Source organism: Xenopus laevis, chromosome 8S (genome assembly GCF_017654675.1).
Source record: "Xenopus laevis strain J_2021 chromosome 8S, Xenopus_laevis_v10.1, whole genome shotgun sequence".
Taxonomy (NCBI): Eukaryota; Metazoa; Chordata; class Amphibia; order Anura; family Pipidae; genus Xenopus; species Xenopus laevis.
Window position 1 is genome coordinate 8,642,113 of NC_054386.1, and position 14,547 is coordinate 8,656,659.

The window sequence follows — 14,547 nt, forward strand, 5'->3', positions numbered from 1 at the left end:
GGCTGAAATTTCCCTGCATGTAAAACCACTTTTATTCAAGGTACTTGCGTCAAGATGCGCCCCATGCACTTCCGTATAGTTGCAATGCAGCTCAGTCCTCTGAATGGAGCTCTTCTTTATCTATTGATGATGGGGAACCCTGGAACTTTATGCCACCTGCAGGTGGTAGTTTCAGGGTTGCTTTCCACCCAGCTTCCAACAGCACAGTTGCACCAGAAAGATTGAGTGCAGATATCACTTTGCTCTAAAGAATCGGATGTAGAAGGCACTTGCACGCCAAATACTGTAAATGACACAAGGCTTCGATTTGTAACAATACTTTTAGCGATTTGAAGGCAAATGCACCAGGCGCAGCACCCCCTTGATGCTGGACTTGTTCAGCCTAGGGCCTTTGATGGGAATATTGTGAGCTCCAACAACTCTTCTTCTACCACTATCTCACCTGTCTACCCTTATTTGTTTCTCCCCTGAGGTGGCCTGACTGCATTGGCTAGTAACTAGTTGATACCGTCTGCGCCAGGGCTGAACGTTTGGATTCGCCCAAAAGTGGGCATATTGGGTTAAGATCCCGCTCGTTTGTCGACCTTGCCAAACGAACAGACCTTATAGTGTATGGCCACCTTAAAATGCAGTTACTAGAATTAGCAGAGCAGGTGAAACAGAGCACGTCTACACCAGGAGTCAAAGACATTCAGGAGGCAACGAGGACACTTTAGATTACAATAGAAGATCTGGAGGAAAGGCTGCAAAGTCTAAAGGTGGCCATAGACACACAGATCCGATCGTACGAATCGTGGATTCGTACGATTTTCGGATTGTGTGTGGCGTGTGCCGACATCTTTTGCCCGGCGGAGATTGTCGTTTGGTCGATCGGTCAGGTTTGATTTTGACCTGACCGATCCCGCCGGAGCTCATGGCACATCGTAATCTGATCGTTCGGCCATACGGCCGAACAATCAGATTACCCCCGATATAGCCATGGCTGTTAATGGCATATCGGGGAAAGATCCGCTCTTTTGGCAAGATCGCCAAACGAGCGGATCTTTGCATCTATGGCCACCTTAAAGCATGATAAAGGTGGCCATACACAGGTAGATAAAGCTGCCGATATCGGTCCTTTAGACCAATTCGGCAATTTATCTGCCTGTGTATGGGGGCTTCTGATGGGTCTTCCCGATTGATATCTGGCCATGATATTGATTGGGAAGGTTTCATTTTTCTGCCGACCGACCCGTAGGAGCCCATTGCTCTTCATTGTAATCTGATCGTTCGGCCCTAGGCCTGAATGTTAGGATTACCCCGATATAGCCCTGCCGTTGGTGGGCATATCAGTGAAAGATCTGCTCGTTTGTCGATGTTGCCAGAGGATCTCTTCATGTAAGAGAGCTTTAAGGTGGCCATAGACTCAAAGGTCCGCTCGTTTGGCGACAAGCGGATCTTTCCCCGATATGCCACTAACTGCATGGCTATATCGGGGGTAATTTGAACTTTCGGCCGTATGGCCGAACGATCGAATTACGATGCGCCAAGGGGCTCCGACGGGTCGGTCGGGTAAAAATCCAACCTTCCCGATCGATATCGTGGCCAGATATTGATCGGGAAGACCCGTCGGAAGCCCCCATACACGGGCAGATAAGCTGTCAAATCGGTCCAAACGACCGATATCGGCAGCTTTATCTGCCTGTGTATGGCCACCTGAAGTCATCCTCTCTGTCAGCCAATAGCATGAAGTTGGTGGGTAAAGAGATACCGAGAGCACAATTGGCTCCAGAGTCAGTGCTTCCTATACAAATGGACAGTGTTTACAGTCACAAAAGTTGGAAGAGGCAGAAAAAAGAAAAAAGTTGTACTGTGTTCAGCCGCAGGGGAGCGCAGGAATAGACGCATTACATTTTTTCCAATGGGGCTGTACTCACAAAGGCGCGTGTAGGCGCTGAACGCAGGTTGAGACGTAACATGCTGCATTTTTCCTGCGTTCGGCACCTACACACGCCTGTGTGAGTACAGCCCCATTGGAAAAAATGTAATGCGTCTATTCCTGCGCTCCCCTGCGGCTGAACGCAGAAAAGGGAGCGCAGATACAATCGCTCGTCAGTAAGAGCCCTTAGTTGTCAAATTTTCGGCCAGTGGGACAAGAGGAGAGCAGGGTTTTGTCTACCAGTATCAGTGTGTGTATAATACGTGTGTGTGTGTATAATGCTTTTGTGTAAACACCCGGCCCCTTTCTACCACCCTTCCCCCCACTGACCAATCAGAAGATTAAACAGGTTTGCAAAGGGAAAAAAAAACCAGCCAATGTTAAGCTGATTGTTCCCTGTGCTGTAATGCAGGATCTGGAGGAGTCGCTGGATGAGTGGGAGCTGAGTTTAAAGGAGCTCAGCAACATGAAATCAGACTTATGTCAGTATATCCTGGCTGGGGATGGAGTGGTTCTGGAGAAGCAGATAGAGGCTCTGCATGTGCAGTGGGAAGAGCTGTGCCTCCGGGTGAGTAAGTGTGGGGAAAAGCCTGCTGTCTCCTTCCTAGGGGAATTATTTAACCCTTTCATTGCTAGAAAAGTGCATGCTGCTTTGTATAGCTATGTAATACTTAAGGGTCAGGGCACACGCTCAGATTCGTAGAGATTAGTGGCCCGGCAACAAATCTCTTTTTCTGGGTGACTAATCTCCCCGAATTGCCACCCGCCGCCTAGGATGTAAATCGCCGGCGGGGTGGCACTTGGAGCGCTTCGTTTTCCGAAGTCACCCAAAGTTGCTTCACGAGGAAAACACATCTCTTCGAGTGCCATCCCGCCGGCAATTTACATTCTAGCCGGCGGGAGGCAGTTCAGGGAGATTAGTCACCCAGAAAAAGAGGAGATTTTCTAGTGGGGCGACTAATCTCCCTAAAATCTGATCGTGTGCCTTGACCCTAAAGTGTCAATGGACCTTGGAGTCTTATTGTTTAACCCATGTATCTAGGCTTATCGGCTGCTATTTGTACAAAGTACACTTTATTTTCTCAAGCGTTTGTATAATGTAGAAACAACTTTTTTTTTTTTATTGTATTTGGGACCTTTTTTTGACACTGATTAGGGGTCACAATCTTGCCGAAATAATTCCAGTGTTCTGGTGAGGATAGAGTTTGCACACTAGTGAACTCACAAGTGCTACTGGTATTTCTTCACAAATAGCAAACATAAATGTATAGTATTGGCTGTACATTATTATCAGCTACATTTATTGAACTATAATACACAAAAGCCATGAATATCTTGTAAATTATATCCTTATAAACGGTGAGTTCTGATGTCATCAGTTATAAACGGTGAGTTCTGATGTCATTTCTGTCACATGACTCACTGAAATTTGTGTATTATAATAAATAAAGTACCCCCAGTTGCAAAATATGAGGATATTAGAAGTTACCTCGGAGTTCCATAACCTGTATAAAAACACTCGGCCTTTGGCCTCGTGTTTTTATATGGTCATGAAACTCCTCGGTAATTTATAATCCTTATATTTTACAATAGGGGGTACTTTATTCACTATATAAAGTCATGCTCTTAAAGGGGATTTGAATCTTTCCACTGAGAGGTCTGCTATTAAACATGTATTTGGCTCTTTGGGGCCTAATCTAATTACCATTTTGGTAACCCCTGACATGATAGGGCAAAATACTGTTCTACCCCTGAGTTTGGACTTTTTGCTAGATTATCACTATTTCTTTGTTCCACGTTTTCATGAAATTCAGTGTTTCCTCCCAGCTGTGTGTTTGATTTGCAGTCGTTTACTATGTTTATCTCTCGTACTCTTGGGTAACTACCTTGTCTTTCAGCACAATTGGATGGAACCGGCACTGACTCATAGTGCTGCATTTTTTAAAATCTGATTGCCTCAGAGCAGTTTCATTGAGATTAAAGGGCCACACGGCTCCATAGTGATCCGCTAGAACTGAAACGGTGAATGCAAAACCCATCTCAATAATACTAAATGCATCTCCATAAACTAATTGCATTAACTCAAACACTGTTGTGTCACTGTAAAACCAATACATAATACACTCGTTTTAACTAAAACATCCTTGTGGTATTTAGCTACCTGGTTAAAGGATAAGTAAACCTTTAAAATAAGTGAATGTAAAATTGATGAGGGGGCGATTCTAAGCACTTTTGTAATTGACATGCATTATTTATTTTGTTTTTATTTCAAGATATTAAGGGATACATGTACTGTTAAAGGAATACTGTCATTGGGAAAAAAAATTTTTTCAAAGTGAAGCAGAATTCTGCACTGAAATCCATTTCTCAAAAGAGCAAACAGATTTTTTTTATATTGTCAATTTCACAGCTGCCCCAAGTCATGTGACTTGTGCTCTGATAAACTTCAATCGCTCTTTACTGCTGTACTGCAAGTTAGAGTGATATCACCCCCCTCCCTTTTTTCCCCCCAATAACCAAACAAAAGAACAATGGGAAGGTAACCAGATAACAGATCCCTAACACAAGATAACAGCTGCCTGGTAGATCTAAGAGCAGCACTCAATAGTAAAAACCCATGTCCAACTGAGACACATTCAGTTACATTGAGAAGGAAAAACAGCAGCCTGCCAGAAAGCATTTCTCTCCTAAAGTGCAGGCACAAGTCACATGACCAGGGGCAGCTGGGAAATTGACAAAATGTCTAGCCCCATGTCAGATTTCAAAATTAAATATAAAAAAATCTGTTTGCTCTTTTAAGAAATGGATTGCAGTGCAGAATTCTGCTGGAGTAGCACTATTAACTGATGCATTTTGAAAAAAACATGTTTTCCGATGACGGGATCACTTTAATATGAATGAGTTTTGTTACAACAGCGCCACCTGTTGGTCAGTTTCCCACCAGTCTGACCACCAAGTATTCAAGGAAGTTGTCAGGAGAAAGAAAGAGGCTGCTCTGATGTTCTTTTGCTAAGGAAAGATGCGAGAAAGGTTTCAAATTTTCTAAGCAGAAGAACAACAGAACAGGGTATACAGGGCAAGTGTTTACAGGTCCCTGAACATCACACTCTACATTCTTAAAGCACCGCTAGTCTAGTTGAATATGATTGTGAATTCTCTGCCAGAGCAGCAGTGACCCATTTGACATGAAAAATACAGATCAACACAAAATATATGTATTTTCATAAATATGACTGATCTGTACATTTAAATGTGCTTATCTGTACTGCTGGTTATACCTTTTAATTGTTAAAGGATCTCTATTCTGAGTCAGCTTATTTCCTTTTGTGAACAATGGCCTGCTGAACTTATCCTAAAAATAGTCAGGCATGTCCTTGCTCACTGTCTGTGATTATGTAGTAACTGCAACTTTTTTTTTTTTATTTATTTATTTTTTTTTACCCAGCTCTGTTGCATTAATTTTTAACCTCCCACATAGCTAATAAGACATATGCCATTCAACAATGCTATGCCCTTGGTAAAAATGGCTGCAGTTGCGATGTCATATGACATAAAGCTGTTTGTAAGCCCTACAAACAGTGTTACATTGTTTTCAGTTTTTCTCAAATCTATGTTCTTACTCCTAATGGTTGTGTGTGTGTGATGCAGGTGTATACCAGGGAAATATATTATAATGCCAAGGGCACATAGATCAGGTTTTGTAGCACCTGATAGAAGAGGTAGTCTTTCTTGTACACACAGCCTACTGGGCTCCAAAGGTCCATTGCTCTACACAGGTACGTGCTACTGGAGCAGTTTATTGCCAAAAGAGTAGCCACAACAGTGCAAGCTATAAGACTATATTTATTCTGCAGAATGCTTTACCATACCTGAGTAAACCGCTCTAGAAGCGCTCTCCTATTGTTTAGTATAGCAGCTGCCATATTAGCTTGGTGTGACATCACTCATAGTTCTGGGCTTAGATTAAAGCAGGGAGGGGGGAAAAGGGAGAGGGAGAGAGGAGCAAACTGAGCATGCTCAAGCCCTAGCCCTGGAGGTTTAAGATGAAAACAGGAAGTCTAATACAGAAGCCCATGAGTACACAACAGAAGGAAAGAAATGTGGTGTTTCTTTTGACAGAGGACTTAGAGCAGCATTACTTTGAGGGTTTACTGGTGTATTTATATAGACCTTTCTGATAAAGCTTACTTAATTTTAGCCTTTCCTTCTCCTTTAACTCCCTGCAAGCTTCTAAGCCACATCTGCCCCCTTGCTCTTCCTCAGTGCATCCATTGATATGATTTTTTTGCAGCAAGCTTCTGCATTATTGATCCTTGCAATCTGCCAACAGTCTACAATTTGGACAGTTCTGTTATAAATTAGTTGGTTTATTGTATGTTCCCATCAGGGTGCCTTATCTGCTAGTTCTGCATCCTTTTCACCATTTTGCATAGGTATGTTCACGGTAAACCATATTGCCATGATATTAGAAATTCTCAAATTGCTACTTTATTGACCCAGAAGAAAACAAACTTCTAATATTGTGCAGGTACCTTGCAAAGGGTGCTTACGTTTTGGAAAGTGTCTTATTTATATGAAATATTGGATGCTAACCAATAGTGACCATTCTTATGGTACAGGTGTCTGTCCGGAAGCAGGAGATAGAGGACAGACTGAATTCTTGGAATGTGTTTGATAAAAAGAATAAAGAGCTGTGTGAATGGCTGACGCAAATGGAAAGCAAAGTGTTGCAAACTGCAGATGTCAACATCGAAGAAATGATAGAGAAGCTTCAGAAGGTAAAGTGAAATATTCTCTCTCTCTCTCTCTCTCTCTCTCTCTCTCTCTCTCTCTCTCTCTCTCTCTAAATAATGTACATATTACCTGCATGACAGGTACGTTGTGATAAAATCAAAACTACCATCATATTTCTCATCAACTGCAAATTTTGCCAGCTCCGATTCTAGAACAAAGAGACCCAGCACTAGGAGCTCAGAATTGCCATCATCTCCAAAATGAAAATGATGGCAGTTGCAGTGTAAAACAACTGTCCAGGGCTTTCATCTTCTTATGCCCCAAAATGTTAAGAAATCTCTGAACCATTAAAGAAGGAAAGGCTAAAATTAAGTACGTTTTATCAGAAAACCCCCAAAGTAATGCTGCTCTGAGTCCTCTGTCAAAAGAAACACCACATTTCTTTCCTTCTATTGTGTACTCATGGGCTTCTGTATCAGACTTCCTGTTTTCAACATAAACCTCCAGGGCTAGGGCTTGAGCATGCTCAGTTTGCCCCTCCCTCCTCCTCTCCCTGCTGTAATCTGAGCCCACAGCTTTAAGCAAGCAGGGAAATTCAGGCAGGAAGTGATGTCACACCAAGAAAATATGGCAGCTGCTATCCTAAACAAACAGAGAGAGCTTCTAGAGCTGTTTACTCAGGTATGGTAAAGCACTCTACAGAATAAATAGTATTATATCTTGCATTATTGTTGCTAATCTATTGGCAATAAACTGCTTTACTTCTCCTTTAAAAGTAGTAGAAGATTTCTAGTCTATGTGCCGTTATGTAGTGAAAGATTTGAAGATTAGAAGGACTGATGTATGTACATTCTGCATAGCAAGTGCCAGAGCTAGCTGAGCTCTCAGATGATGGGTTAAAATGTCACCTATTTATTCCTCTCTTGTCAGCCATTTAGCCTTTTGTGTCTGGGTACTGTAACTAGAACCTGTTAATGTTTAGAGCCATTGGGGCAAATTTACTAAAGGGCGAAGTGGCTAACGCTGGCGATAATTCGCCATTTTCGGCACTTCGCCGATTTACTAACGGTAGCTGGCGTAATTTCACCAAGGATATAGACTCTGGCGCAACTTTGCACTCTAAAACCAGGCGAATTTACAGTCTGGCGAAAGAGCGTTACTGCGCAAATCCACTAAGTTTTTGATTTTACTGACCATTACCTCTATCGCCAGACTTGCCTTCGCCACCTCAGACCAGGCGAAGTGCAATAGAGTAGATAGGAGTTCCTCAAAAAAAAAGTCCCAAAAAACTCGTTTTTTCCTATATAAAGTGAGATAGACTGAAAAAGATTGTAAATTTTTTTGGGGTTCCCTCCTCCCCCTCTACATTTGCTAACATATGGCACATAAACTATACTGTGGGCACATGTGTTGGGCAATATAACAACTTTATATAATTTTATTAAGGTTCCCTGGCCTTGTGTAGTGTAATGTATTTGCTGCAGCATATACGGCCATTGTACTACACGCCGTATGCTAATTTGCCAACGCTAGCGTAACTTCGAACTGCTGAGCGTAATTTCGCTGGCGTAATTTCGCCAGCGTTCAGTACCCTTCAGATCTTCGTGAATTAGCGTTGTCCAGGCGAATTTACACCTGGCGAAGTGTTGCGATGTGCGCGAAGCCAGCGCTGGCGGATTATCGCCGGTTAGTGAATTTGCCCCATTGTTTTTGTCTATAGTTAGATATGTATATTTAGCCCCACTATGGGGGGAATTCACAAAAGTGTTGGTAAATTAAGTAACCCAGAAGTGGCGGTCGACAAATTTGTAAAATGACGTACAAACGGCAAATTCACAAAGGCAGATATCACCATCTCCAAATTTCTCGTAAGTCCGACAATTTTCTAAAATGTCGTAAATCTTTTCATTGGACAGACAGCATTTTACAGAGCGTCTTCAAAAGACGATTTGACTGTCATTTTTATTTTGGAGAGCCAAATGTGTCGGAAAAATTGTCGGCAAAACAAATGAGTTTACGAGCAATTCATAAAAATGTTGGGAAAAGTGTCACCGAAAAAACTGCGCCCACTTTTAACGACACTATTTCAAAAGTGTCGCACACGTCGGAAAATTGGCAGGTAAATGCTCTGTGAATTTGTCGGCTGTTACTACGACACTTAAAGTGGACCTGTCGCCCAGACACAAAAAGCTGTATAATAAAAGTGCTTTTCAAATTAAAAATGAAATTCAATTTCTATTTTTTATTTAAGCATTCATAGCTGTTGTAAACTCATTTAAAAATCTCAGCTGTCAATCAAATATTGTCTGCCCCTCCGCTATGCCTAGGCATAGAGGCGGGGCAGACAATTACTTTCACTTTCCATTCAGCACTTCCTACATGTTACTGCTCTCCATATATTCCCCCGTTCTTTTTACCATTTAATTGTGTAACCAGGACATGGGGATGGACATCAGGTCCCCCATTCTGGTGCACAAACAAGATTCTGAGATGATACAAGACTTGCCTTAATAACAGTGTCCTCAAAATGGCTCCTGCCTGCTTGTTATAATTATGAATTTTTAGACTGAAGGAAACAAGATTCAGATCATTTATACAGTGTAATTAAAGTTACTTTTGCTTGACTAATGTGATAAAATAGGATTTTGAATAATTTTTTTGGGTGAAGGGTCCCCTTTAAGATATTTTTTCATTTCCCACACTTTTGTGAATTCCCCTCTACATATACTGACACAGCACAAAGTCTTAAGCATTCTGGGGGAAAAAGAAGACTTTACTAACAAATTATATGGGATGGGTTCCAAGGAATATTGTAACCATTCCAGTGTATGCCAGAGGTTTTTTCTGACAATCCCACTGGAAGTCATTTCTATAAAGGCATTTCCTGTAAAGATGCAATAATATAATGGAAGCAATTACACGACTTCATTACAAGGGGTTTACTTGTTAACCCATTGCAAGCAGGCCTCTCTGCATGGGTACATTCGATGGTACTAAGGAAATAATTGTCCTATCTAATCTCAATATTCTCTGGTGACTCTAAAGAGCTCAGTCATAGTCAGAATGGACTTGTTTTTCCCATTCAGCGTGTACTTAAAGTGGACCTGTCATCCAGACACGAAAATCTTTATAATAAAAGTCCTTTTCAAATTAAACATGAAATCCAATTTCTATTTTTTATGAAAGCATTCATAGCTGTTGTAAACTCATTTAAAAATCTCAACTGTCAATCAAATATTGTCTGCCCCTCTTCTATGCCTAAGGTATAGAGGAGGGGCAGACAATATTTGATTGACAGCTGCGATTTTTAAATGAGTTAGGCATAGAGGCGGGCAGACAATTACTTTCACTTTCCATTCAGCACTTCCTACATGTCACTGCTCTCCCCACATTCCCCCGTTCTCTTCACCATTTAATTGTGTAGCCAGGACATGGGGATGGACATCAGTTCCCCCATTTTGGTGCACAAACAAGATTCTAGGCTTGTCTTAATAACAGTGTCCACAAAATGGCTCCTGCCTGCTTGTTATAATTATGAATTCCCAGATCGAAGGAAACAAGGTTCAAATGATTTATATAATGGAATTAAAGTTCATTTTGCTTGACTAATGTGATAAAATAGGATTTTGAATAATTTGTTTGGGTGACGGGTCCCCTTTAATGTCATTGCATTTGGTTCATCCATCCAGCTGAAAGGATATTGCTTGAGCCTACCACCCTCTATACTAAGTAACACTTTCTCCCAGTGCTTCTGAATGATCCAGACAGCAAATTATAAGATTAGATGTATGCAGATGGTTTACTGTCTGGTACTGGCATTAAACACACAATTCATTTTAACTTATTCTATCCTAAGTATTAATAATAAGCTGCTAAGCAATACTTTTTAAACTCTGCCTTTCTCTTAGGGGCAGATGTATTAAGGGTCGAATATCGAGGGTTAATTAACCCTCGATATTCGACTGGCGAATTAAAATCCTTCGACTTCGAATATCGAAGTCAAAGGATTTTGCGCAATTCGTTCGATCGAACGATCAAATGAATAATCGTTCGATTTTAATCCATCGATCGTAGGATTGTCCTTCGATCAGAAAATTGTTAGCAAGCCTATGGGGACCTTCCCCATAGGCTAACATTGACTTCGGTAGCTTTTAGGTGGCGAACTAGGGGGTCGGAGTTTTTTTCTTAAAGAGACAGTACTTCGACTATCGAATGGTCGATTGGTCGAACGATTTTTAGTTCGAATTGTTCGATTCAAAGTCGATGGTCGAAGTAGCCAAAAAAACACTTTGAAATTCGAAGTTTTTTTTCCTCTTTTCCTTCACTCGAACTTAGTGAATGGGCCCCTTACACTTGAAATAAAATGTTTCCTAAATGTTCTTCAAAAACACATTTATTTCCTTCCACACTAGGACTGTATGGAAGAAATTCATCTATTCAGTGAGAATAAGCATCACTTGAAACAAATTGGTGACCAGCTGATCATTGCAAGCAACAAGGCGAGAGCTACAGAAATTGACAACAAGTCCAATAAAATCGATGACCGTTGGCGGCACCTCTTTGATATCATTAACTCACGGTAAGGAAATTGTCTCTAAAGACTTCCCCATCCCTACACCCTATGTCTCATACCCCTTCTTTTAGATTGTAAGCTCTTTTGGCCATGGTTGCATTACCTTTTGCACTGGTTATTAGTTGTTTTTGTCTGAAAAGATGTATGGCGAATGTATACACTAGTGATCTGCAAAACTGCCGTGAAAATTCACCGGCGTCAAAAAAAATGGATGCCGGCACAAATAAAGAATATTCTACTACAAAAGTAAAATAAGCAACAGGACATCTGAGTCTTCTCTATAAAGTCTTGACTATGTGAGGTAGTTGGGCATTTTACAAACAAATCTGTGTTATCAGAATTTGGATATTGCTCATAACAACAGAATTTTTGGGTGATGATATGGGGAAACATTTAAGTACAAAAATGGCTAGGTCTTTTGTTTGGCTTCACAGACTATTGGAGACCAAATATCCAGCAATTAATATCACCCAATATGACCACAAGGATGGGCACTTCAGCTACTCCTTAATGCCTAGGGTTGCCACCTAGCCAGTAAAAATGATGGTTGATCCCAATGTTATTAATAGGGAACAAGGATAAATATATAGGAAGGCCGGTATTTATTCCAGAAAAGGTGGCAACCCTATTTAAGCACCACCACGAGGAAACCTACTGCTGTACAGCAGCTCTGGGAGGGGAGGGTCGCCGACCCTGTATAAAGTGATCTAAATGGATACATTTAGTTGATACATTTCTTATCTTTGTCCCTGCTGAGCAGAATCTCTGGGTTTCATTACAGGCAGCTGTTAGAATTGATACAATAGTTGCTAATACTCCAGAGATGCTGCTGAGAAATGGATCAACTAAATGTTGTAAAATTGTAAGTTTAGAGTCTGCACCTGAATTACTGAGCTGTCAGACTCAAACACCAGACACACGAACATTCAACTTTAAGGGGGCCCATTTACTTAGCTCGAGTGAAGGAATAGAATAAAAAAACTTCGAATTTCGACTACGACTTCAAATCGAACAATTCAAACTAAAAATCGTTCGACTATTCCACCATTCGATAGTCGAAGTACTGTCTCTTTAAAAAAAACTTCGACCCCCTACTTCGCCACCTAAAACCTACCGAGGTGCAATGTTAGCCTATGGGGAAGGTCCAGTCGAGTATCTTTGCGATTGTTACACTAATATTTTGGACTAGAAATTAATTCAGTTGCTAGTCGAATAGACCAAATGATTGGAATGTGTACATGTGTTTCATCACCTGTATTGCAAATCAGAACATATCTCGTATTTATTCTCTGGGGTGGTGACTAACATTTATTTCCGGCACACAAAAGTGACGTACTGGATGCACCATCAGTTTCACTGGAATTTGACTGACAAAAGGCCAGAACTAGGGGTAGGTGATCTGTGTGTGCCAATAACTTAGCGAGGGGTGCAACCTTTGCCTTGGGTGCCAAATCTGCAGGGGTCCAGCTCTGTAAGGGGCTAAGCAGACCAAGTAGAATCCTGCGCGGAACTAGTTTGTTAAAACCAAACCCAACCTGGACCCGCAACCCACATACTTACCAGCTTGGACCTGCTACCCGACCCGCAAGTACCTTATCCGCAACCCGATCTGCGACCTGCTGACCATCAAGAAACAGGAAGTGCTGTCATTGAAAACCGGAAGTAACATCATTAGAAGTTGGCGTGATCAGAAAAAAAGGAGTAGAACAGGAAGTGCTGTCATTGTAAACCGGAAGTTACATCATTGGTAGCCGGCATGATCAGAAAAAAACGAGTAAAACTCGCTTTTGAGAAGACCCCCGACCCGCAAACCTGGAGAACCACCGACCCGCGTCTATAACTGCTCCCGAAACTTCTGCCTGCAACCCGCAGGGTACTGCAGGTTTTTGCGGGTAACCCTTGGGTACCAGACCTGCTGCAGGACTCAGCATAGAACAACCCCTGGCCAGTTTCAATAAAAGAATGACCTTACTAGAGGATCACCTTGCTGAGTATATGGTCAGCCTAGTTTTTATTTTTAGGGATACTTTCTTGCACAAGACAATTTAATATTGATATTGCAAATTTTTATTTTCAGTATGAACTAGTAGCACTAGTATTAAAGGTTCCTTTTCTTTCCATAACATTTTTCCCAAATGCAGTCCAGTTCTGGTATTCTGCTGGCAGACTCAGGCCAAGCTCTGAGCCATTCAGCAGAAAGGATTAAGGGCTGCAAAGCTTTATTAGGCTTAATGCCAAGTGCCACTTTTGTTGTTGTTGAAGAAATACACAGCAGGTGTTTAGTCAGAGGGATCACACAGAAGAGGGTAAGCAACAGGGCAATATTATTAAATTAAAGATACAGAATGCTAAAATATGTTGAATGTATAGGTTCAACCTTTTGAAAAGAAATCTCTAGTCTTCTTGAGTCAAAGCAGCACTAGGACCATTGCACTGAGGATACAAAGCTGTGTGTTAAACTGGTGTAATGCCCTGTAACTTCAGCTGTCCCTGTGACCATTGCTTTGTCATGTGAAACCAGAAAGTAGAGCTAACAGGGGCTTTGTGTGCATAAAACCATTATATTCAAAAAAGGGTGTCATATCCATTTTAGCATTCGAAAGGGTTCTGTCCAGTTGTAACTAACTCTGTTATTACACAATACAGTATAATCTTATTATGTTAATGTAAGTTCTTGCAAGAAGGTTCCCCAGGCCTCCCCCTATGCAATTGTAATGGTGGATCCATTTTGGAGAAATGTTTGTCTGTAAGTTCACATTTTTTTTTGCCCTAAGTGAACATAACGGCACACAGAGCCTTTCCCTTTCATGTGTATTTCAACTCGTGGAGAAACACCTAAACCACACTTGTGCCCAGGGCTGGAACTAGAGGTGGGCAGAACCTAGGGTGTAATGCACATACCTCTTCTGATGCTGACCCCTAGTCTGGGTCCTTGCTGCCTATTAAAGGAATATATACAAAATAATTTTCATGCAATTTGAGTGTATTAACTGCAGCAATTTGTACTACAGGTATGGGATCCATTATCCAGTAAGCACTGAATTATGGAGAGCCGTCTCCCATAGGGGCAAATTCACTAAGCGCCGAAGCGCCTAACGCTAGCGTGAATTCGCTAGCGTTGGGCATTTTCGTTAGTTCGCAAATTCACTAACGGACGCTGGCGTAACTTCGCTAGTGTAACTTCGCACCCTTACGCCTGGCGAATTTGCGCAATGGACGTAACTACGCAAATTCACTAACGTGCGGATTGTTCCGAACGCTACCTTTTACACCAGACTTCCTTCACCACCTCAGACCAGACGAAGCGCAATAGAGTAGTAGT

At 41.6% G+C, this 14,547-nt stretch overlaps 1 protein-coding gene across 4 annotated transcripts in view; it reads left to right on the forward strand.

Annotated features, from left to right (window-relative positions):
- The first annotated feature begins 2,282 nt into the window (after window positions 1–2,282).
- syne2.2.S (spectrin repeat containing, nuclear envelope 2, gene 2 S homeolog) overlaps window positions 2,283–14,547 on the forward strand; it is a 35,764-nt gene continuing 23,499 nt past the window's right edge. For 3 of the 4 annotated variants that reach the window (XM_018232291.2, XM_018232292.2, XM_018232293.2), the window contains exons 1-3: window positions 2,284–2,486; window positions 6,538–6,696; window positions 11,065–11,231. In XM_018232291.2, the coding sequence (XP_018087780.1) occupies window positions 2,325–2,486; window positions 6,538–6,696; window positions 11,065–11,231 (488 nt within the window). In that variant the 5' untranslated portion in view covers window positions 2,284–2,324. Of the gene's footprint in view, window positions 2,487–6,537; window positions 6,697–11,064; window positions 11,232–14,547 lie in introns of all 4 variants that reach the window. The other variant, XM_018232294.2, reaches the window with a different exon arrangement.